The 22,207-nt window shown below is 37.2% G+C and overlaps 1 protein-coding gene and 1 non-coding gene across 6 annotated transcripts in view; both read left to right on the top strand.

Annotated features, from left to right (window-relative positions):
• The window catches only part of HOOK3 (hook microtubule tethering protein 3), a 110,190-nt gene that overhangs the window by 45,713 nt on the left and 42,270 nt on the right, over positions 1 to 22,207 (top strand). For all 5 annotated transcript variants that reach the window (XM_087418598.1, XM_087418601.1, XM_087418599.1 and 2 more), the window contains 3 exons: positions 9,737 to 9,900; positions 16,686 to 16,826; positions 18,374 to 18,575. In XM_087418598.1, the coding sequence (XP_087274724.1) occupies positions 9,737 to 9,900; positions 16,686 to 16,826; positions 18,374 to 18,575 (507 nt within the window). The remainder of the gene's footprint in view (positions 1 to 9,736; positions 9,901 to 16,685; positions 16,827 to 18,373; positions 18,576 to 22,207) is intronic.
• Positions 834 to 940, top strand: LOC147913368 (U6 spliceosomal RNA). Its single transcript, XR_015548894.1, has one exon. It is a non-coding gene; the product is annotated as a U6 spliceosomal RNA (small nuclear RNA).

A 22,207-nucleotide genomic window follows, 5' to 3' on the forward strand; every position in this document is an offset into this window, starting at 1 on the left:
TGAAGAGAGGCTGTAACTAGAAGTATTACCTAGGATAGTTAAGCCCCATCAAGCCTGTCACTCACTGCATGTAGACTGATCTATCACCAGGTTCCCAATCAGAGGGTTCTTTTCTAAAGAAATTAAACAGAAGTATAGGGAAGCTAGACTGAGTATTAGTATTGCAGGGTAAGGTCCTTTTCATTTCCACCTTTCTGGGTTCTCTAATTTAATTTCATTTAGATAAGGCCTAAAGTGAAGCCCATTAATGCATTATCTTCTAGTTACTTTTGCTGTTGACTAATTCTTAAATGTGAGGAAAATCTGCATAACAAAAACAAGGATCAAGATAAACAGGAAACTAGCCCTAGAGGAAGTAGAGAAAGTTTGGGTGGTAGAAGAGCTTTTTCTCTTTAATCTATTTAATACCCTCAGTGAAATTGGTGAAGATAGTGCATCTATAAAATAAGGATAAGATGCTTTTTTAAAAAGGAAAAATCAGAGAACAAGAAACACTTAAGTAAATTAAAAATAGAATTGTCAAAATAAAAAATTCAATAGAATAAAGATAAAGTCATGGGGTCGGCCTGGTGGCGCAAGCAGTTACATGCGTGCGCTCCTCTGCGGCAGCCCAGGGTTCACCGGTTCGGATCCCAGGCATGCACCGACGCACTGCTTGTCAAGCCATCCTGTGGCGGCGTCCCATATGAAGTGGAGGAAGATGGGCATGGATGTTAGCCCAGGACCAGTCTTCCTCAGCAAAAAGAGGAGGATTGGCAGATGTTAGTTCAGGGCCGATCTTCCTCACAAAAAAAAAAAAAAGAATAAAGATAAAGTCAAAGAAATCTCTCTCAGTGCTCACTTCGGCAGCACATGTACTAAAATTGGAATGATACAGAGAAAATTAGCTTGGCCCCTGCACAAGGATGACATGCAAATTTGTGAAGTGTTCCATATTTTTTGTGGAGACTAAACATGCTACTGAACAACCAATGGATCACTGAAGAAATTAAAGGAGAAATCAAAACATATCTGGAGACAAATGAAAATGAAAATACACCGTACCTTGGGGGAAAAAGTAAATAAATAAAATTAAAAAAGGGCCGGCCCCGTGGCTTAGCAGTTAAGTGCGCGCGCTCCGCTGCTGGCGGCCTGGGTTCGATCCTGGGCGCGCACCGCCGCACCGCTTCTCCGGCCATGCTGAGGCCGCGTCCCACATACAGCAACTAGAAGGATGTGCAGCTATGACCTACAACTATCTGCTGGGGCTTTGGGGGAAAAAATAAATAAATAAAATTAAAAAAAAAAAAAAGAAAAAGAAAATACACCATACCAATTCATATGGGATGCAGCAAAAGTGGTCCTAAGAGGGAAATTCATAGCAATACAGGCCCACCTTAACAAACAAGAAAAAGCCCAAATAAGCAACCTCAAACTATGCCTGACAGAATTAGAAAAAGAAGAACAAACAAAGAGCCAAAGTCAGCAGAAGGAGGGAAATAATAAAAATTAGAGCAGAAATAAATGAAATCGAAACCAAAAAAACAGTAGAAAGGATCAGTGAAACAAAGAGCTAGTTCTTTGAGAAGATAAACAAAATTGACAAACTCTTAGCCAGACTAACAAAGAAAAAAAGAGAGAAAGATCAAATAAATAAAATTAGAAGTGAAAAGGGAGAAATTACAATGGATACCACAGCAATACAAAGGATTATAAGAGAATACTATGAAAAACTATATGCCAACAGATTGGACAATCTAGAAGAAATGGATAAATTCTTAGACTCATACAACCTCTCAAAACTGAGTCAAGAAGAAATAGAGAATCTGAATAGACCAATCACAAGTAAAGAGATTGAAACAGTAATCAGAAACCTCCCAAAAGTAAAACTCCAGGACCAGATGGCTTCTCTGGAGAATTTTACCAAACATTCAAAGAAGATTTAATGTCTATCCTTCTCAAAATATTCCAAAACATAGAGGAAGATGGAACACTTCCCAATACGGTCTACGAGGCCAACATCACCCTGATACCAAAGCCAGACAAGCACAATACTAAGAAGGAAAACTAAAGACCAATATCCCTGATGAACATAAGATGCAGAAATCCTCAGCAAAATATTGGCACACCGAACACAGCAATACATTAAAAAGATAATACACCATGATCGAGTGGGATTTATACCAGGGCCACAGGGATGGTTCACCAACATCCGCAAATCAATCAGTGTGATACACCACGTTAACAAAATGAGGACCACGTGATCAAACCCACAAATAAAAACCACATGATCAGCTCAATAGATGAAGAGAAGGGATTTGACAAGATCCAACATCCATTTATGATAAAAACTCTCAACAAAATGGGCATAGAAGGAAAGTACCTTAACATAATAAAGCCCATATATGACAAATCCACAGCCAACATCATACTCAACGGGGAAAAACTGAAAGCCATCCTTCTGCAAACAGGAAAAGGCAAGGGTGCCCACTCTCACCACTCTTACTCAACGTAGTACTGGAGGGTTTGGCCGGAGCAGTTAGGCAAGAAAAAGGAATTAAAAGGAATCCAAATAGGCAACGAAGAAGTGAAACTCTCACTGTTTGCAGATGACATGATCTTATATATAGAAAACCCTAAAGAATCCATTGGAAAACTATTAGAAATAATCAGCAACTACAGCAAAGTTGCAGGTTACAAAATCAACTTACAGAAATCAGTTGCATTTCTATATACCAATAACAAACTAACAGAAAAAGAACTCAAGAAGACAATCCCATTTACAGTTGCAAAAAAAAGAATAAAATATCTGGGAATAAATTTAACCAAGGAGGTGAAAGACCTATACAATGAAAACTATAAGACATTATTGAGTGAAATCAATGACAACATAAAGAAATGTAAAAATATTCCATGCACATGGATTGGAAGAATAAACATAGTTAAAATGTCCATACTACCTAAAGCAATCTACAGATTCAGTGCAATCCCAATCAGAATCCCAATGACATTCTTCATGGAAATAAAACAAAGAATACTGAAATTCCTATGGGGCAACAAAAGATCCTGAATAGGTAAGCAATCCTGAGAAAAAAGAATAAGGCTGATGGGGGGAGGGAGGAGGGCGAAAGGGATAATTCGGCACGTGTGTGTGGTGATGGGTTGTAATTAGTATTTGGGTGGTGAACATGATGTAATCTATGCAGAAATAGAAGTATAATGATGTACACCTGATATTTGTACAATGTTATAAACCAATGTTACTGCAATAAACAAAAAATTAAAAGAAAAATAAAAAATAAAGCTGGAGGCATCACAATCCCCGACTTCAAAATATACTAAAAAACTATAATAATCAAAACAGCATGGTACTGGTACAAAAACAGACACACAGATCAATGGAACAGAATTGAAAGCCCAGAAATAAAATCTCACATCTGCGGGCAGCTAATCTTCCACAAAGGTGCTAAGAACATACAGTGGAGAAAGGAAAGTCTCTTCAGTAAATGGTGCTGGGAAAACTGGACAGCCACTTGCAAAAGAATGAAAGGAGACCATCTTCTTTCGCCATACACAAAAATTAACTCAAAATGGATCAAAGACCTGAAGGTGAGACCTGAAACTATAAAAAAATGGAACAAAATATAGGCAGTACACTATTTGTCATCAGTCATAAAGGGATCTTTTTGAATTCCATGTCTACTTGGACAAGGGAAACAAAAGAAAAAATAAACAAGTGAGACTTCATCAGATTAAAGAGCTTCTAAAAGGCAAATGAAACCAGGATCAAAATGAATAGGCAGTCCACCAGCTGGGGAAAAATATTTGCAAACCATGTATCCGACAGGGGATTAATCTCCATAATATATAAAGAACTCACACAACTGAACAACAAAAAAACAACTCAATCAAAAAATGGGAGAGGAGGGCCGGCCCCGTGGCTTAACGGTTAAGTGCGCGCGCTCCGCTGCTGGTGGCCCGGGTTTGGATCCCGGGCGCGCACCGACGCGCCGCTGCTCTGGCCACGCTGAGGCCGTGTCCCACATACAGCAACTAGAAGAATGTGCAGCTATGACGTACAACTATCTGCTGGGGCTTTGGGGGGAAAAATAAATAAATAAAATCTTTAAAAAAAAAAAAATGGGAGAGGAAATGAACAGACACTTCTCCAAAGAAGATATACAGATGGCCAATAGGCATATGAAAAGATCCTCAACATCACTAATCATCAGGGAAATGCAAATCAAAACTACACTAAGATATCACCTTATACCCATTAGAATGGCTATAATCACCAAGACCAAAAATAACAAATACTGGAGAGGCTATGGAGAAACAGGAACCCTGATACACTGCTGGTGGGAATGCAAACTGGCACAGCCTCTATGGAAAACAGTATGGAGATTTCTCAAAAAATTAAAAATAGAAATACCTTATGATCCGGCTATCTTGCGTGTCTCCCCAACAAACCTGAAATCAACAATCCAAAGAGGCTTATGCACCCCTATGTTCATCGCAGCATTATTCACTGTAGCTAAGATGTTGAAGTAACCCAAGTGTCCCTCGACTGATGAGTGGATAAAGGAGATGTGGTATATATATATACAATGGAATACTACTCAACCATAAAAAAGACAAAATCGTCCCATTTGCAACAGCATGGATGGACCTGGAGGGTATTACGTTAAGCGAAATAAGCCAGAAAGAGAAAGACAAACACTGCATGATTTCACTCCTAAGTGGAAGATAAACTAACACATGGACAGAGAGAAGTGTTTGGTGGTTACCAGGGGCAAGGGGGGTTGGAGAGTGGGCACAAGGGGTGAAGCAGTGCATTTATATGGTGACTGACAAACAATAATGTACAACTAAAATTTCACAATAAAGAAAAAAAATCTCTCACAGATAAAAAGGCAGGATCAGAAATAAAATTCTTTGCCTGGGATTTACCTCAAAATCAGGGAGTTGAGGGGAGTGGATGGAGGTATAGATGAGACCTAATTGGCCGTGTTTTGATACCTGTTGAAGCTGGGTAATGAGTACACAGAGTTCACAGTATTTCCTACGAGAAGCGAAAAGCATAGGACTTGGTCATTGCTTTGGATGCACGTAGGAGGGAGTGTAATCCTAGCACACTTGATGGGTTATATAGTAAATAATATTTATCTAGTCATAAGTACTGTTAATTGCTTTTCAAATTTTAGAATTTACTCAAGTGCTAAGAGTTACAGTAATAATAACTAAGAGTTGAGTATTATGAGCAGGCTATAAATATTATCTTTGATAAAATAAAATTAAAGTTATACACTAGGATTGGTGAAATACAGCTTGCCGTCTGTTTTTGTGAATAAAGTTGTATTATGGCACAGCCGTGCTCATGCATTGGCGTGTTGTCTGTGGCTGCTTTCATCTTATGATGACAGAGCTGAGTACTTGCCACAGAGACCTGTGGCTCTCAGTGCCTAAAATACTCACTATTTGATTCTTTACAGAAATGTTTACCAATCTTTGGTATAGACAGATTGCAGAGTGAATGGCAGGGTTGCAGAGAGGTTATGAGAAGAGAAGGGCTAGCCCCATGACACGCTTAGCTCTGCAGAAAACGGTACTAGCACAGTCCTAATGTGATGTCTGATGTAATCATGTAAACTGTTGGTTTTGAACATTTAGAATTGTCCTATAGAGAACCGTTACTGTAAAAGTAAAGGTACAAATGATAGGAGTTGAGAAGTAGGACGAGACAGGAGCAATGAGGGAAGGCATGGCCCCTAATGTTCTTGTCTCACCAAGAAGGTTGTCAAGAACGACTTCTGTGGGGCAACAATCATTACTTGGCTGGCTCCTTCTTGTCATCCAATCTCAGCTCAAAATCACCTGATTTACTCATCATAAAATATTTATTGGGCACTTAGATGTGCCAAGTACTAAATTAGGCCTCCCTGGGAAGGCCTTCCATGTCAGCCAGTCTAAAGTCATCATGCAGTCTCTCCTGTCATTCTTATTTTAACCCTCTGCATAGCACCTTTCACTCTAGTTTTTGCATGTATTTATTAATTTACTTTCTTGTTTTATGTGATTTTCTTTTGTTTATATATTTACTATGATTTATTTTGAATATAGTACAAATAGGAATAAGAACTTTCTCTGCTTTATTCATCACGGTATCCCTTGCACCTAGAAAATTGCAGTGGTCCTAGCATGTAGTAGGCACACAATGAATATTTGAGTGAGTGAATGAATGGGCAGGTGATTGAGTGAAATGAGTCAGTGAGCAGTTGTTTAAAATTGCAGAGGTTACCAGTGAAGGAAGCAAGAATAGTGATATAACTATATTTGTGGAAAGGAGAAATGGCATTAGTTGCTGTAATTTCACATGTCAGAGGAGAGAGTCACTAGATAATGTCTAAGGTTGATAAGAAGTAGTGGTGTATATCATATTATTTAGAGATGTAAACTGACAACCAAAAGCAACAAAATTAGGAACAGTTAAAACTAGTTATCTCTTGGGAACGGAAAAACTCAACAGGAAACTGCAGCCTTTCATTATAAGCCCTTTGTCTTATTTGATTTTTTTTTCTTAAATCGTATCTGTGTATTATTTTTAATTACTCTCCTTTTTCTATGTGTATGAAAAGGATTTCTACCAAATATATTGAATTAAAACATTTTAGCAACATTTGCTAGTCTGATAAGTCTAGTATTAAAGTTTTGCATTACACACTTGGCCTTCATATAAATTGACCATATACCAGGCTATAAAGCTATTCTCAATAAAAGTCAAAGAATCTGTGTCTTTTAGATCATGCTCTCCAACCAAAGTGCAATTAAAATTAGAAATTAGTAGCAAATAAATGAGTTTTTAAAGTTTAAATTTTAAAGCCTTAAATGTTTACAGTCACGTTCCGCATAACGACATTGCAGTCAACAACAGACTGCACATACGACAGTGGTCCTGTAAGGTTAGTACCATGTGGCCTAGATATGTAGTAAGCTATACCATCTAGGTTTGTGTAAGTACACTCTATGATGTTTGCACAATGGTGAAATTTGCCTAATGACGCATTTCTCAGAAGTATCCCCATCACTATGCGAAGCATGACTGCATTTTAAAAGAAGAGTAGAAGTGAATGAAATAGGCCAGTGTGGCATCAAATAGAGCCGCTGCTTTGTTCTGAGAAAAGACTCATGCATCTATGGAGATCTGACAAATTATAGAGCTAGCATTTTAGATCCATTCATTTACTCAGCACACATTTACTGAGCACCCACTATGTACCATCCACTGGTCTAGTTGCTGTAGAGACAGTGAAGATGGGAGGAACAATACAGAAATAGATAAAACATACCTGCCCCCAAGGTGCTTACGTTCTAGTAAAGAAGACAAATAATAAAATAAAAATACAGTCTGTTATGTTGTGATAAGTATTCTAGAGAAAAATAAAGCAGGGAAGGTAGGGAGTACAGGGTGAGAAGAATTAGTTTTAAATTGGGTAATCAAAGGCTCACCAGAGAAGGTGACATGTTAGTAAAATCCTAAACAGGTTAGAGCAGCAAGCGTCCCAGATTTCCAGAGGAAGAGCATTACAGGGTAAGTGCAGAGGCCCTGAGGTGGGAGTGTGACTGCTGTTTTCATGAAACAGGAAGAAGATGAGGATGGCAGCAGTAGAAGGGAGCGTGGGAAGAGGAAATCAGTCTGGAGAGGACTTGATAAGCCTTGTAAAGACTGACTTTGCGTAAATGGAAGCCATTGGAGGATTTTAAGCAAAGTTGTCCTTTGATCTGAGTTTTGTTTTAATGGATTATTGTGGTTTCTGTGTGGAGAATAGACTAAAGGGAGGCAAGGGCCAAATCAAGGAGACTATAATTAAGAGGCCATTGTGATAATTCAAGCAAAAAATTATGTTGGCTTAGGTCAGAATTTATGAGTGGTCAAAGTATGTTTGAATGTAGAGCCAATGATACTGGCTGACACATTGCATGTGGGTGTGAGAGATGTTAAGGATTATGACTGAGCAACAGGAGGGATAGAATTACCATTTACTGAAATGAGAAGGACTGTGGAAGAATGGGGGTAGAGTAGGGAGTAATTAAGAGTTCCACTTGGACAATTTAAATTTGAGATGCCTATTAGACATCCAAGTGGAAGTGATACCCAGTTCAGGGTTCTAGGCTGGAAATACAAATGTGCAGTGAAATGTGCAGTGCGTTGCAGGGAATAAATGGTGTTTACAGCTGTGAAACTGGAAGCCATCACTGTATTTAGGGGAAAAAAGCAGGGGCCGGCCCTGTGGCGTAGTGGTTAAGTTCAGGCACACTCCACTTCGGCGGCCCGGATTCAGTTCCCCGGGCGTGGCCCTACACCACTTGTTGGCAGCCATGCAGTGGCAGCGACCCACATACAAAATAGAGGAAGATTGACACAGGTGTTAGCTCAGGGTGAGTCTTCCTAAGCAAAAAAAAAAGGAAAAAAAGCTGTGGGGTACTCCAATGGCAGGAAAATAAAGAGGAATTGATTAAGGAGAAGAGAAGGCAAGACTAGTGAGTTGGTACAGAAGGAGAGTAAGAAGTCCTGGAAGCCAAATGAAGAAAACACTTTAAGGAGGAGGATGTGATCAGTTGTGTCAAATGTTGTTGATAGATTGTAGTGATGTGGAGGTCAGCAGTTACCCTGAGGAGCAATTTTGGTGAAATGGTAGGGCCAGTGGCCCAACTAGAAGGAGTTCAAAAGAAAATGGGAAATGGAGAAGGAGAATTAGAAATGGCAGGCAACTTTCGTTTTTACAGCTTTATTGAGATATAATGGACATCAGTAAACTGCTCATGTATAAAGTGTACAGTTTTGATGCATGTCATGTGTATAAACATGTGAAACCATCACCCCCAAGAGTTTCCTCATGACCCTTTGTAATCCCCCTCCAGTCCCCTGCTCTGCCTTCTGTCACTACAGATTAGCTTGTATCTTCTAGAAGTGTATATAAAAGGAATCATACAGTGTATACTCTTTTTTGTGTGGCTCCTTTCATTATTTTGAGATTCATTCGTGTTGTCATTATCAATGGTTCATTCTTTTTTTTTGCAAAATAGTATTCTATTATATGGATATACTACAGTTTATTTGTCCATTCACCTGTTGATGAACATTTGTGTTGTTTCTAGTTTTTCTCTATTACCATTGAAGCTGCTATAAACGTTCTTTGTAAGTCGTTGTGTGGACATAGGCTATTTTTTTCTCTTGAGTAAATAAGTACCTAGGAGTAGATTGGCTGGGTCATGTGGTAGTTACATGTTTAATTTTTTAGGAAAATGCAAAACTTTTTTTTCCAAAGTCCTTGCAACATTTTACGTTCTCACCAGAAGTGTATGTGACTTCCATTTGTTCTGTATCTTCGCCAGCACTTGGTACAGCCAATCTTTTTTAATTTTAGCCATTCTAGTGGGAGTGTATTGGTATAGCATTGTGGTTTTAATTTGCATTTTCTTAATGACTAATCATGAGTATCTTTTTGTGTGCTTAGTTGCCATCTATATATCTTCTTTGATGAACTGTCTTTTCGGATATAAAATAAAGAACGATTTCTTGCTTACTCTTACATATTGCTCTGCTTGTGCAATATTCCAAAATAATGTGAATGTTTAAAGTAGAGGTTGATTGTACTTTGTTAAAAACAGGCTTTAATTCATAATGGGAATTCACAAGTGATTATGATGATGCCAGTGTGTTGGAGGAAGTAACTACTGTCTTCCCATATTCTTACAGGTTGCAGCATTGCAGGAGGAGAAAAGTAGTCTGTTGGCAGAGAATCAGATATTAATGGAAAGACTTAATCAGTCAGATTCAATAGAAGACCCTAACAGTCCAGCAGGAAGGAGGCATCTGCAGCTCCAGACTCAATTAGAACAGCTCCAAGAAGAAACTTTCAGGTAAAAGACCACTCACTAAAATCTAACTTTTATAACTTTGGTAACTCTTTTAAAGTTAAGAATTATAGTGTTAGGACTTCTGGGGAGCTGCAGACCAAGGAGGCTGTGTAATAAACAACTTCCCAAAATCTTCCCAAATAACTTCACGTCTAGGAAAAGTTCTGTTAAAGCTGTACTTCAATATTACTTGAAGACACTGTGCCCCAACTGAAATATAACAGTGCGTGAGAGGAAGAAAGCAAGCAGCAGCCCCACAGCCACACACCTGCCCCACCCCCGTTCTGCCGTGCACTTGGAGGCAAGGAAAGGCAGGCGGAGAAAAAAAATAGAAGACAGAAGAAGAACACTAGGGGCCTGTGGGTGAGTTGGAGCCATCACCAGAAAGATTTAGTTCACTCAAAATCTGAAATTACTTTTAAAACAGAAAAGGAGATTAGACCACAAACTTCAGGGAAAGGATTTCAGAGGAAGTGCATCTTTGTAAAGGACCAGACATCATAAAAAGGTACAGGCACTGAATTAAAGAGACTAATGCCCTTTCCAGGCTTGGGGTTTAGAGACATAATACCAAGACCAGGTGCATGATTTATAGAGACAGATTTCTACACACGTCTTCTGGGAGAGGAACGGCCAAAAGAAAGGAAGAAGGGCCCTTTGCCAATTGGATGGTGAAAGAGTAAAGAAGAAAAGGAAAAATTTGGTGTCTTATAAGACAAAATAGAACTACAAAATTGGCAGACTTAGCAGGATGAGAAAATATAATATGACCTGTTTCTTTTCTTTTTTTTAAATTATTTTATTGAGGTCACATTGGTTTATAACATTGTGTAAATTTCAGGTGTACAGCATGATATTTTGACTTCCTTATAGACTGCATCGTGTTCAACACCAAAAGTCTAGTTTCCATCCATCACCACACAAATGTCCCCTTTTACCCCATTCGCCCTCCCGCAACTCCCTTCCCCTCTGGTAACCACCAATCTGTTATCTGTATCTATGTGTTTGTTTACCTTCCACATACGAGTGAAATCATATGGTATTTGGCTCTCCGTCTGACTTATTTTGCTTAGTGTAATACCCTCGAGGTGCATCCATGCTGTTACAAATGGCAAGATTTCATCTTCTTTATGGCTGAGTAGTATTCCATTTTATATATATACCACAACTTCTTTATCCATTCATCTGTTGATGGGCACTTAGGTTGCTTCCAAGTCTCAGCTATTGTGAATAATGCTGTGATGAACATAGGGGTGCATATATCTTTTTGAATTAGTCTTCATCTTCTTTGGATAAATACCCGGAAATGGAATAGCTGGGTCATATGGTATTTCTATTTTTAATTTTTTGAGGAATCTCCATGCTATTTTCCATAGTGGCTGCACCAGTTTACCTTGGTATGAGAGTTCCCGTTTCTCCACATCCTCTCCAACATTTGTGATTTCTCGTCTTTTTAATAATAGCCATTCTGATGGGTGTGAGGTGATATCTCATTGGAGTTTTGATTTGCATTTCCCTAGTGATTGGTGATGTTGAACATCTTTTCATGTGCCTGTTGGCCATCTGTATATCTTTGAAAAATTGTGTTATGACCTGTTTCTTAGCTAGCCATAGATTTTCAGTGTTAAAACAGTAATAGAAATTAAATATTAATTAGATTTTTACTTTATCAAGTAACTTTGTATGGTAGTGTATCAACTGTCCTTTGTTATTCCTCAATGAAATGTCTCTGGATTTTATTTATTTATTTATTTATTTATTTGCCTTAAGTAACTTTGTATGGTAGTGTATCAACTGTCCTTTGTTATTCCTCAATGAAATGTCTCTGGATTTTATTTATTTATTTATTTATTTTTTTGCCTTAACAGGAAAAAATTAAAAACTTCTCAGAAACCCTAGGAACAATCCATCCCCTATGGTCTACATCAGTGGTTCAGAGTGTGGTCCAAGGACACCCACAGGTTCACTGAGACCCTTTGAGAGAGTCTTCAAGGCCCTCTCTTTTCCAGCTGCATATTTGTGTAAGACTGGATTTCCTCCTTATACTTCAGCCAAAAAATGTCACCACAGATGAATGTAGAAAGAGAGATGAGAACCCAGCTGTCCTCTATTAAACTAGCTATTTGAATCGCAAAAATGCAAAACTGTGCCACTCTTCTCACTTTTTGTTTTAGAAAATATGGTTAGGGCTGGCCTGGTGGCATAGTGGTTAAGTTTGCGCCCTCCACTTCAGTGGCCCAGGGTTCACAGGTTCAAATTCCAGGCGCGGACCTAGGTACCACTCGTCGAGCCATGCTGTGGCAGCATCCCACATACAAAAAATAGAGGAGGATGGGCATGAATGTTAGCTCAGGGCCAGTCTTCCTCAACAAAAAAAAAAAAGGAAGATTGGCAACAGACGTTAGCTCAGGGCCAATCTTCCTCACCAAAAAACAAAAAGAAAGAAAATACAGTTATTTTTCATAAATGATATTTTGTCTCTATTAACATAATAGGCGTATTACTGTTATTTTCAAATGAACTAAGTACTTGTGTTTAGATTTTTCTGTTTTGATTTCTTATATGATAAATATCAATAGATAAAACCTACATAAGCAAAAGTTCTTTTGAATCTCAGTAATTTTAAGAGTGTAAAGGAATCCTGAGACCAAAAAGTTTGAGAACCCTTCATCTGCATCTTGACTTTGTAGGACAGAGTAAAAGTTAAGTATGACTTTACCCTTTTGTTTCTAAATCGTGACTAGTTTTTTTTGTGTGTGTGTGTGTGAGGGTGATTAGCCCTGAGCTAACATCTGCCAATCTCCCTCTTTTTGCTGAGGAAGACTGGCCCTGTGCTAACATCCATGCCCATCTTCCTCCACTTTATATGGGACGCCGCCACAGCACGGCTTGCAAAGCTGTGCGTTGGTGCTCCCCTGGGGTCCGAACCAGCGAACCCCGGGCCGCCACAGCGGAGCGCACGCGCTTAATCGCTTGCGCCACCGGGATGGCCCCATGACTGGTTTTTTTTTTTTGTTTTTTTTGTTTTTTTTTTTTAAAGATTTTATTTATTTATTTTCCCCCCAAAGCCCCAGTAGATAGTTGTATGTCATAGCTGCACATCCTTCCAGCTGCTGTACGTGGGACCCGGCCCCAGCATGGCCGGAGAAGCGGCGCGTCGGCGCGCACCCGGGATCCGAACCCGGGCCGCCAGCAGCAGAGCGCACGCACCCAACCACCAAGCCACGGGGCCGGCCCTCATGACTGGTTTTTAAAGTATGATTTTGGGGAACTGGTATTTAGAACTGTCTTACATTTTCCATATAAAGGAAATAATGTCTAATGCTTTTATTATTCCAGTTACATATTGCAATACTACGTTTTGAGGTACTTTAACAATTTAAATATTTTATCAGTACTATATATTTATATATCTCAGTATTTTTTATTATTATTTATAGTCAGATGTAATATAATACTTCTGGCTCATCTTTATTATGACATTGTACCTTCATTTTTTTTTTTTTTAGCATTGATGGCTTTTAAGATTCTAGTCCCATGGATTATTTGTTAATTACGAAGGCGACAGTGTACCTTTTTAATGGAGAGATCTAGCAGTTATCACCTTAACCAAATCATCAAACTTAGCAGCACCACCACTGGGATAGGGTACCCTGACATTATGTGCCTCATGACATGATACTATAAGAAATATACAGCATCACCTATGTAGGATTTTTGCCAAATATTGAACCTGAATCTAATCATGAAGAAATAATCAGAATACGGGGTATCCTTTAAGATGACCAAGACTACTAAAAAAAAGTCAATGTCATAAAAAACAAGACAGAAAGACAAAAGAGATGTTATGACTAAAGACAATGTGTAACTGTTCATTGGATCCTGGATCAGGGTCGGGAGAGGGAGCTTTAAGACATTTTTACTACAACTGGGGAAATGTAAATATAGTCTACATTTTGGATAATATTATTGAATTAATATTGTCTTAGATATGATAATATTGTGATTATGTAAAAGATTATCCATATTGCTGAGTTATTTGGGAGTGAAGGGTCATGATCTCTGCAGCTTGCTTTCAAATAGTTCTCAAAAACGCGTGTGTATATTTTATGTATGTGTATGTACATGAAGTAAGAGAAAGCATAGGGGGCAAAATATTAACAATAGGTGAATCTAGCAAAGGGTATACAGGTATTCATTGAACTATTCCTTCAAATTGTCTGTAGATTTGAAATATTTAAGAACAAAGTGTTGGAGGAAAAAAAAGTTAAATTCAGTATTTTCGACAGTGGTAACAGTTTGAGCATAAGCATTTACCTCCACTTCCCCCTCCTTTATGTCAAAGCCCACAAAAATAATCTTAAAAAAAGAAAAGTATTAACATCCCATTTATAAATATTCTTTAAATAATCCTAAATAAAATAGTAGTGAATTCAGTTCAGTACTATATTAAAATAAACTTTATCCTAGGATTGTTAACCTGTTGAATATTATTAAATCTGTTACAATAACTATTAAATCTTTTTTTTTTTTTTTTTTTTTTTTGTGAGGAGATCAGCCCTGTGCTAACATCCGCCAATCCTCCTCTTTTTTTGCTGAGGAAGATGGCCCTGGGCTAACATCTGTGCCCATCTTCCTCCACTTTATATGGGACGCCGCCACAGCATGGTGGTGCGCGCCCGGGATCCGAACCAGCGAACCCCGGGCCGCCGCAGCGGAGCACGCGCACTTAACCGCTTGCGCCACCGGGCCGTCCCCTATTAAATCTATTTTTATAACTCCTCAATCCATAAGTTAAAGGAGAAAGAAAAGTATAAAATAAGCTTGTGAATATGTGAAATTCTCAATAAAGTTAAGAACAAGATGAGGATGAGTATTAATCTATTTGACTTTTTCTAAACATTCTAAAACTCCTGGCTTTGCCACTTACTAGCTGTGTGACCTTGGGCATGCTTTTACTTTCTCCACTATAAGATGGACTAATAGTATTATCTGTCTTCTAGAATTTTTGTGAGTATTAAATGAGTTAATATGTGTAAAGTACTGAGAATATTGCTGGCACATAGGTGTTATATAGGATTTAGCTGTAATTATTTTCCTAGAAAATGAAATAGGAAAAAGAAATGAGATGAAAATACTGGAAAGAAAAAAAGGAAATGATCATTATTTGTAGATAATATGTTTGTCCATGTAGAAAATATGATCAAATTGACTGAAAAGGCCTTAGACCCAAAACTTTTAATGGAGACAGGGTAACTGTGAAACAATAGGTCATAAACTTCTCTAGCAATAACTAGTTAGCGTCATTAGGAAAAGTTCCGTTTGTAAGTATATAAGTATCTGAAGAATAAAAAAATTTTAAAGTAGTATGAGGGACTTATGTATGAAAACTTCTAAGTTATACATAAAAAATATTTTAGTATATTTAGAGAGAACGTGTTTTTACGTATTTTTAATGGAGCATTGTAAGAATGCCATTTTCTCTTAAATTATTATATAATTTGAACTTGATTCCAATTTGAATTTTATGTTCATCTAAAATTATTAATGAGCAAGAGATTCCCAAAACATTTTGAGAACAAAGTATAATGAGGGAGTACTTGCCATATCCAATGTTGAAATGTTATAAACCTATACTAATTAAAATAGCTTGGTACTGGTGCCGCAAAAATACAGACAAACAATGACACAAATGAAGATCCAGAAACCTATCCAAGTGTATATAAAAACGTGTAATATTATAAAGGTGGCATTTTCTAATCAACAGGGAAAGGTTAAATTATTTGTTAAATGATTTGGGGACAGGTGGTGGATATTTTGGCAGGAAAAATTAGATTCCTACATTCATCATATACCAAAATGAATTGTAGGGAAATGGAAAACTTTAATGTTAAAAATAAAATAAAACATATAAATATTAACAGAAAATATAGGATTAAAAGAAAAGAGTTTTTAATCATACACTAAAAGTGGAAACTATGAAGTGTAAGATTATTACATAAAAATTAACTTCTGTACATTAAATACATAAATAAAATTAAAAGTAAGTAACGGGGCCGGCCCTGTGGCTTAGCGGTTAAGTGCGCGTGCTCCGCTACTGGCGCACACCGGCACACCGCTTGTCCGGCCATGCTGGGGCCGCGTCCCACATACAGCAACTAGAAGGCTGTGCAACTATGACAGACAACTATCTACTGGGGCTTTGGGGGAAAAAATAAATAAAAAAGAAAGTAAGTAACGACAAGTATTTGTGACATGAGAGACAAGTAATCTTGTAAATCAAAAGGAAGGATGTATGTTAAGCAAAACAAATTAAATAGAAAGTAGGAACAGTATTATACATATTTTGAGGGAAAAAGATCTATGAATAGAAATCAGACTGGAGGAAATACTCCAAAAATATTAACAGTAGTTATCTATCTAGATTAATACAGGATTTTTATCTTTACTTTTCTGTATTTTGTAAATTTTCAACAAGGAATATATATTGATTTCATAATCAAAAATAAAACTTTAAATGAATTATATCTGCTGTATTTTAGGAAAATATTGCTTGATGTCTAACTTTCTGAGTAGTGGACTGGTAATCAGTTGTTATCTTTCTACAAGCCTGGAACAGCAGACTCCATTTTCAGGATAGTTAAAACTTGAACTATAGCTTATGGTCACAAAAGTAGGAGACAAATTCAAGAGGGGTTTATTCTCATGTTTTTTTTTTCTTTTACTGTTCTAAGGAGAATGATTAGACAGTAAATAGTGCTTTCTTGATCTTTTTTGTTTGGTTACAGACTAGAAGCAGCCAAAGATGATTATCGAATACGCTGTGAAGAGTTGGAAAAGGAAATCTCTGAACTTCGGCAACAGAACGATGAACTAACCACTTTGGCAGATGAAGCTCAGTCTCTAAAAGATGAAATAGATGTTCTTAGGTAAACAATCTTCGCTTCTCTGTAGAATCTCAGACCTGTCATCACCCAAAACAATTCTTCTGCCAGTGTGACAAACTCAAGGATCTCTGAGCATAGCAGTGTGAGAGCCAGACCACCTGGGTTCAGATCCCAGTGCTACCATGTATTTAACTTCCATGTAACCATTTTCTCATCTGTAAAATGGAAATAATACACACCTATTCTCAGATTTATATGTGGAATTAAGTGAGGTTATATTTGTAAACACTGGGAACAGTATCTGGCAAATAATTGCTATATAAATGTTTGTTAAATAGAAATTAATCTCTGACCGTCACTTCATACTTGTATAGCTCTGGAGCTTTTCTTATTACTACTCCTGATCTTTAGTTTTGAGTCCTCTAGTCACTTGGTCTTCCTTTTTCTCCAATACTGTCACACCCCACAAGCCTTCATTTCCTTGCTGGAACTTTTTGTCTTCGCCTCAACTATTCTCTCACTAGGCGCCTCACTCCCTGCCACCTCATTTTCCCACTACTCCATTTCTTGTGTAATCTGTCCTCTGTTGGATCATTTCAGCCGTCTTTTACACTTCTCCGCTTTGAATGCTGAGAATGAATAGAGAAGAATCACGTAGTGATGTAGTTTTGTCCTACCACAGATTAATAATCTTGACTCTTCACTGCGTTCTTACCACTGATCCACCATTCTTTTGCTCGTTAATAGGTAGCTCCATCTCCTGTTTCTCTCGTAGCTGTTACACATTTTCATAACTCTTCTCACCTGAATGCCCACCCACCACCCCTCTCCCATGCCTTAGTCTCAGTAGAAGACATTGTCTCCCACTGCACAGAGGAAAGAGGTGCTGTGGACCTCTCCACATCCTGTATCTGCACCTCCAACCTTCCCTGCATTCTCACCCATCTTTTCTTTTTTGCTTCTAGACCGTAGACTTGTTATTCTTCCTCCTATTCAGTACTAATTCCTTCTTCAGTGCTCTGGGTCTCTAGCCTTCTTGCCCACACAGAGACTGTGTTATATCAGTTATCATTTCTCTTCACATTTTGAATCTCCCTCCTTAGCATATATTTGTTTAGGTCTCTCTCATCTTAGATTAAGAGAGAGACTTACTACTCTCTCCTTCCCTCCAGAACAAATTAGATTACACAAGGTAAAATTTACATTCTCTCTTTAACCCCCTAAAATTTGCTACCATCTGCCCCCACTGCTCCACTGAAACAGTTGTTCCTGTGGTCACTAATAACATTCAAATTGCCAAATCACTTGAACACTGCACAATTCATTTTGCTTTTATGCTACATGTGACTCTGCTGGCTACCCTACCTACTTGCTTTCCTTAAAGTATATAATATTGTCTATTACAAATTTTGCTATAATTTTGGTCATATTTTTTAACCTGAGCAAAAATTTAACCTAGAATCACCTTTGGTCTTATAATTTCATTAGAACATGTTATTTCCTGGCAGTTCCTCTTGGTTTAGCACTATCTTAAAGAGCTTTACAACTGTGGATGTCTTCCTGATTTCTGATTTCCCATCTTATTCTAGACATTCTTCTGATAAAGTTTCTAAACTAGAAGGCCAAGTGGAATCATATAAAAAGAAGCTAGAAGATCTTGGTGATTTGAGGCGGCAGGTTAAACTCTTAGAAGAGAAGAATACTATGTATATGCAGAACACTGTCAGTCTAGAGGAAGAGCTAAGAAAAGCCAATGCAGCTCGAAGTCAACTTGAGACATATAAGCGACAGGTAAAATAGTAACAAAGTTTCTAAATAACGTTTTCAAGCAAGCTCTGCATTATATCGCTATGGCTTACCAAAAATCTACTGACTTTTGTTTTCACGGTATTCTATTTTTTACCTATGAAACTTAGTTCTTATCCAGAGGTTATCGATTGGTCTCTATAGCAGATCCTTTTATTGTTTTTTATTTTTTAATTTATTATGTAATACTTAAGAACTACACAAAAGTAAAAGAATAATACAATAGATATCCATGCTTAAAAAATAAAACATACTATTCCCCTCTTCATTACAGTAACCACTCTGCTGTTTTGTGATTTTCATTCTCATGCATCTTTATTCTTTAGCTGCATGTATATATTTATTCAGAAATATATATATAAAATTTATTTTTTGATATGTTTCAAAACTATATAAATGATATAGTGAAAGGGCTCTTCTGCAATTCACTTATGCTCAGTATATTTGTGAGATTTGTGTATGTTGATCAGTATAGCTTATTCCATTCATTTGTACTGCAGTATAGTTTACTGTTGAGTGACTATACCACAGTTTATCCATTTCTCAGTTGAAGGGCATATAGGATGTTTCAACTTTTTTTTTTTTTTTTTTTTCAATTTTTTTTGTGTGTGTGTGAGGAAGATTACCCTCGAGCCAACACCTGTTACCAATCCTCTTTTTTGCTGAGGAAGATTGGCCCTGGACTAACATCCGTTCCCATCTTCCTCTACTTTATACGTGGGATGCCTGCCACAGTGTGGCTTGGTGAGTGGTATGTAGGTCTGTGCCCGTATCCAAACCTGCAAACCCCAGGCCACCAGAAGCAGAGCGTGTGAACTCAACCACTACGCCATCAGCCTGGCCCCTCAACTTTTTTTATATTTCAAGAAATGCTACTATGAATAGAATTGGACATAACTTCTTCTACACACATCTGAAAGTTTTACACCTATATGGAATTTCTTCCTTAGAGTATCTTCATTTAATTAGATACGGCCAAATTGTCCTCCAGAGTGATTGTGTTACCAAGAAGAAGTTTGTGTGAGTTCCTGATGCTCTACATCATCACCACCACATAACACTGCCAGACCTGCAATTTTGCCAATTGGGTGGACATGAAATGGTGTCTCATTATGATTATACTTTGCACTACCCTAATTACAGATATATTTACTGATCACTTTTTTTTGTGAATTGCCTGTTTTTATCTTTTATTCATTTTTAAAATTGGATTATTATTATTATTGATTTCTGAAAGTTTTTTGTATATTCTTTATATTAATCTTTTGTCACTTAGACATGTTGCAGTTATTTCCCACCAATCTGTGACCTGTCCTTTTATTTTTTTTGAGATTGATAATTTTAATGTAATGAACTTTAAGTATCTTTTTCTTTATGATTTGTGCTTTTTATATCTGGTTTAAGAAGTCATTTCCTACATAAAGATGTAGGACTAGTCTCTATTTTCCTAATAAAGATTTAAAGCTTGCTTTGAACATTTAGGTCTTCAGTCCACATGGAACTGGTTTCTGTGTAGGTGTGAGGTTAGGGATCCGTTTGATACCTTTGTCTGTGGGCAGCCAGTCAGCCTGGCAGCGTTTATTTAGTAGTCTCTTCCACGGTGACCTGCAGTTCTACCTCATATCTGAAGTTCCCGTGTTATGTGTTGGTTTGCTTCTGGGCACTCTCTTCTGTTTCTTTGGTCTGTTGTTCTATATTACACCGATACCCTACTGTCTTACTATTTATAGATTTTTAGTGATTTTGATATTTGGTAGTGCAGACACCCGCACCTTGTTCTATTTCAAAATTGTCTGTTCTTAAACCTTTATACCCAGAACTTTTGGGAATTGGAATTACATTGAATTTGTTGATTAATTTGGGGAGAATTGACATCTTTATGACAATGAATGTTCCTGTCAGTGAATATAATATCCTTCCATTTGTTTAGGTCTTTGGTGTCTTTCAATTAATTTTTATAATTTTTTTTCTAAATATCGCACACATATTTTGTTATATTTATTTTTAGGTACTTTATGTATTTGGTTTTTGTAATGCAATTAGAAAAAGAAAGGATACCGTTTTCCGTTTTCAGTTCGTTGCTCATTTATATGATTGAAATTGATTTTTTTACATTGATTTTGCAACCTTGCCAAATTCTCATATTGCTTCTAATAATGTCTGTAGGATCTCTTGTCAGAAGTCATACGGTGTACAAATAAAAGCAGTTTCCTTTTTCTTTATACTCTATACCCTTGTTTTCTTCTTTTTTTTTTTAAAGATTTTATTTATTTTATTTTTCCCCCCAAAGCCCCAGTTGACAGTTGTATGTCGTAGCTGCACATCCCTCCAGCCGCTGCATGCGGGACTCGGCCCCAGGATGAACGGAGAAGTGGCGCCTCGATGCGCACCCGGGATCCGAACCCGGGCCACCAGCACCGCAGCGCGCGCACTCAACCACCAAGCCACAGGGCCGGCCCCCTTGTTTTCTTCTTAATCAGCATTCTAACCTTTAATACAACTTTGAATAGAAGCTATAATAGTAGGCAACCATTTCTCGTTGATTTCATACAGAATGCTTTAAAATTTTTACCAGTGTATTTTAAGGATTCCTCTAGGTTTTTGTAGCTACCTCTTATTAGGATAAAGAAATTCCATTGTATTCCTAATTTGCTTAGGGTTTCTATCTTAAAGCGATGTTGAATTTAATCAACTACTTTCCCTACACCTGTTGAGAGACTCCTATGCTGCTTCTCCTTTCTATTAAGGTGGTGAATTATATTAATGGATTTTCTATGCTTAAACAACATCCTTGCATTCCTGAGATAAACTTCATTTGGTTACAGTGGATTTATTATTTGTTTTTGCCTTGTTAGATTTGCTTTGATCTTTTTACTTAGAGTATTTTGCCTCTATGATTCACTTGAAGTTTTCTATCTCATACTTTCCTTATCTGATTTTGGCATCAAAATTATACTAGCTTAGTAAAATGAGCTGGAGAAGTTTTAGTGGAACAGCCCTGTACACTCTGAATGGCAGGGTTTTTTTGGTGGGTACATTTTTTTCCCAACATTTTATTATGGAATTTTTCAACAGACAACAAAGTTGAAAGAATTAGTAAACTTGAATACGGACTGAGAAATTATCCAAAATAAATGTAGCCCAAAGAAAATATAAATGAGATTAAAAGGTATTAAATTAAAATGAGAAATGATCTAATTAGAGTTCCAGAGGAGAGAACAGAAAGAATTGTAGGAAGACATTATTTGAAGGAAAGGATGGCTGAACGTTTTTCAGAACCAATAAAGGACATCAGAGTTAGTGTTAACATTGAATTACAAACAAAATAAGTAAAAAGAAATCTCCATCTAGAAATATTATAGTGAAATTACATAATATAATAATTCTCTCTACCTGTTTCTGATCTGGAGCTTAATATATTTTATTTTTTAACGATAATGTTTTTCTTCCTACAGGTCCTCTTTGGGTGCTCTATCAAACCTGTCTGATTCTTTTTGGTGGTCTCTTACTCCTTTCATAATTTAGATTTTCTTCTTTATTTTCTTTAAGTATTAAACCTAGTGTTTGATACCTGATCATTCCAATCTGAAATCCTTGGAGGTCTTATTCTACTATTT

The sequence above is a fragment of the Ceratotherium simum genome, chromosome 28 (assembly GCF_057802395.1).
Source record: "Ceratotherium simum simum isolate JZ-2026a chromosome 28, ASM5780239v1, whole genome shotgun sequence".
NCBI lineage: Eukaryota > Metazoa > Chordata > Mammalia > Perissodactyla > Rhinocerotidae > Ceratotherium > Ceratotherium simum.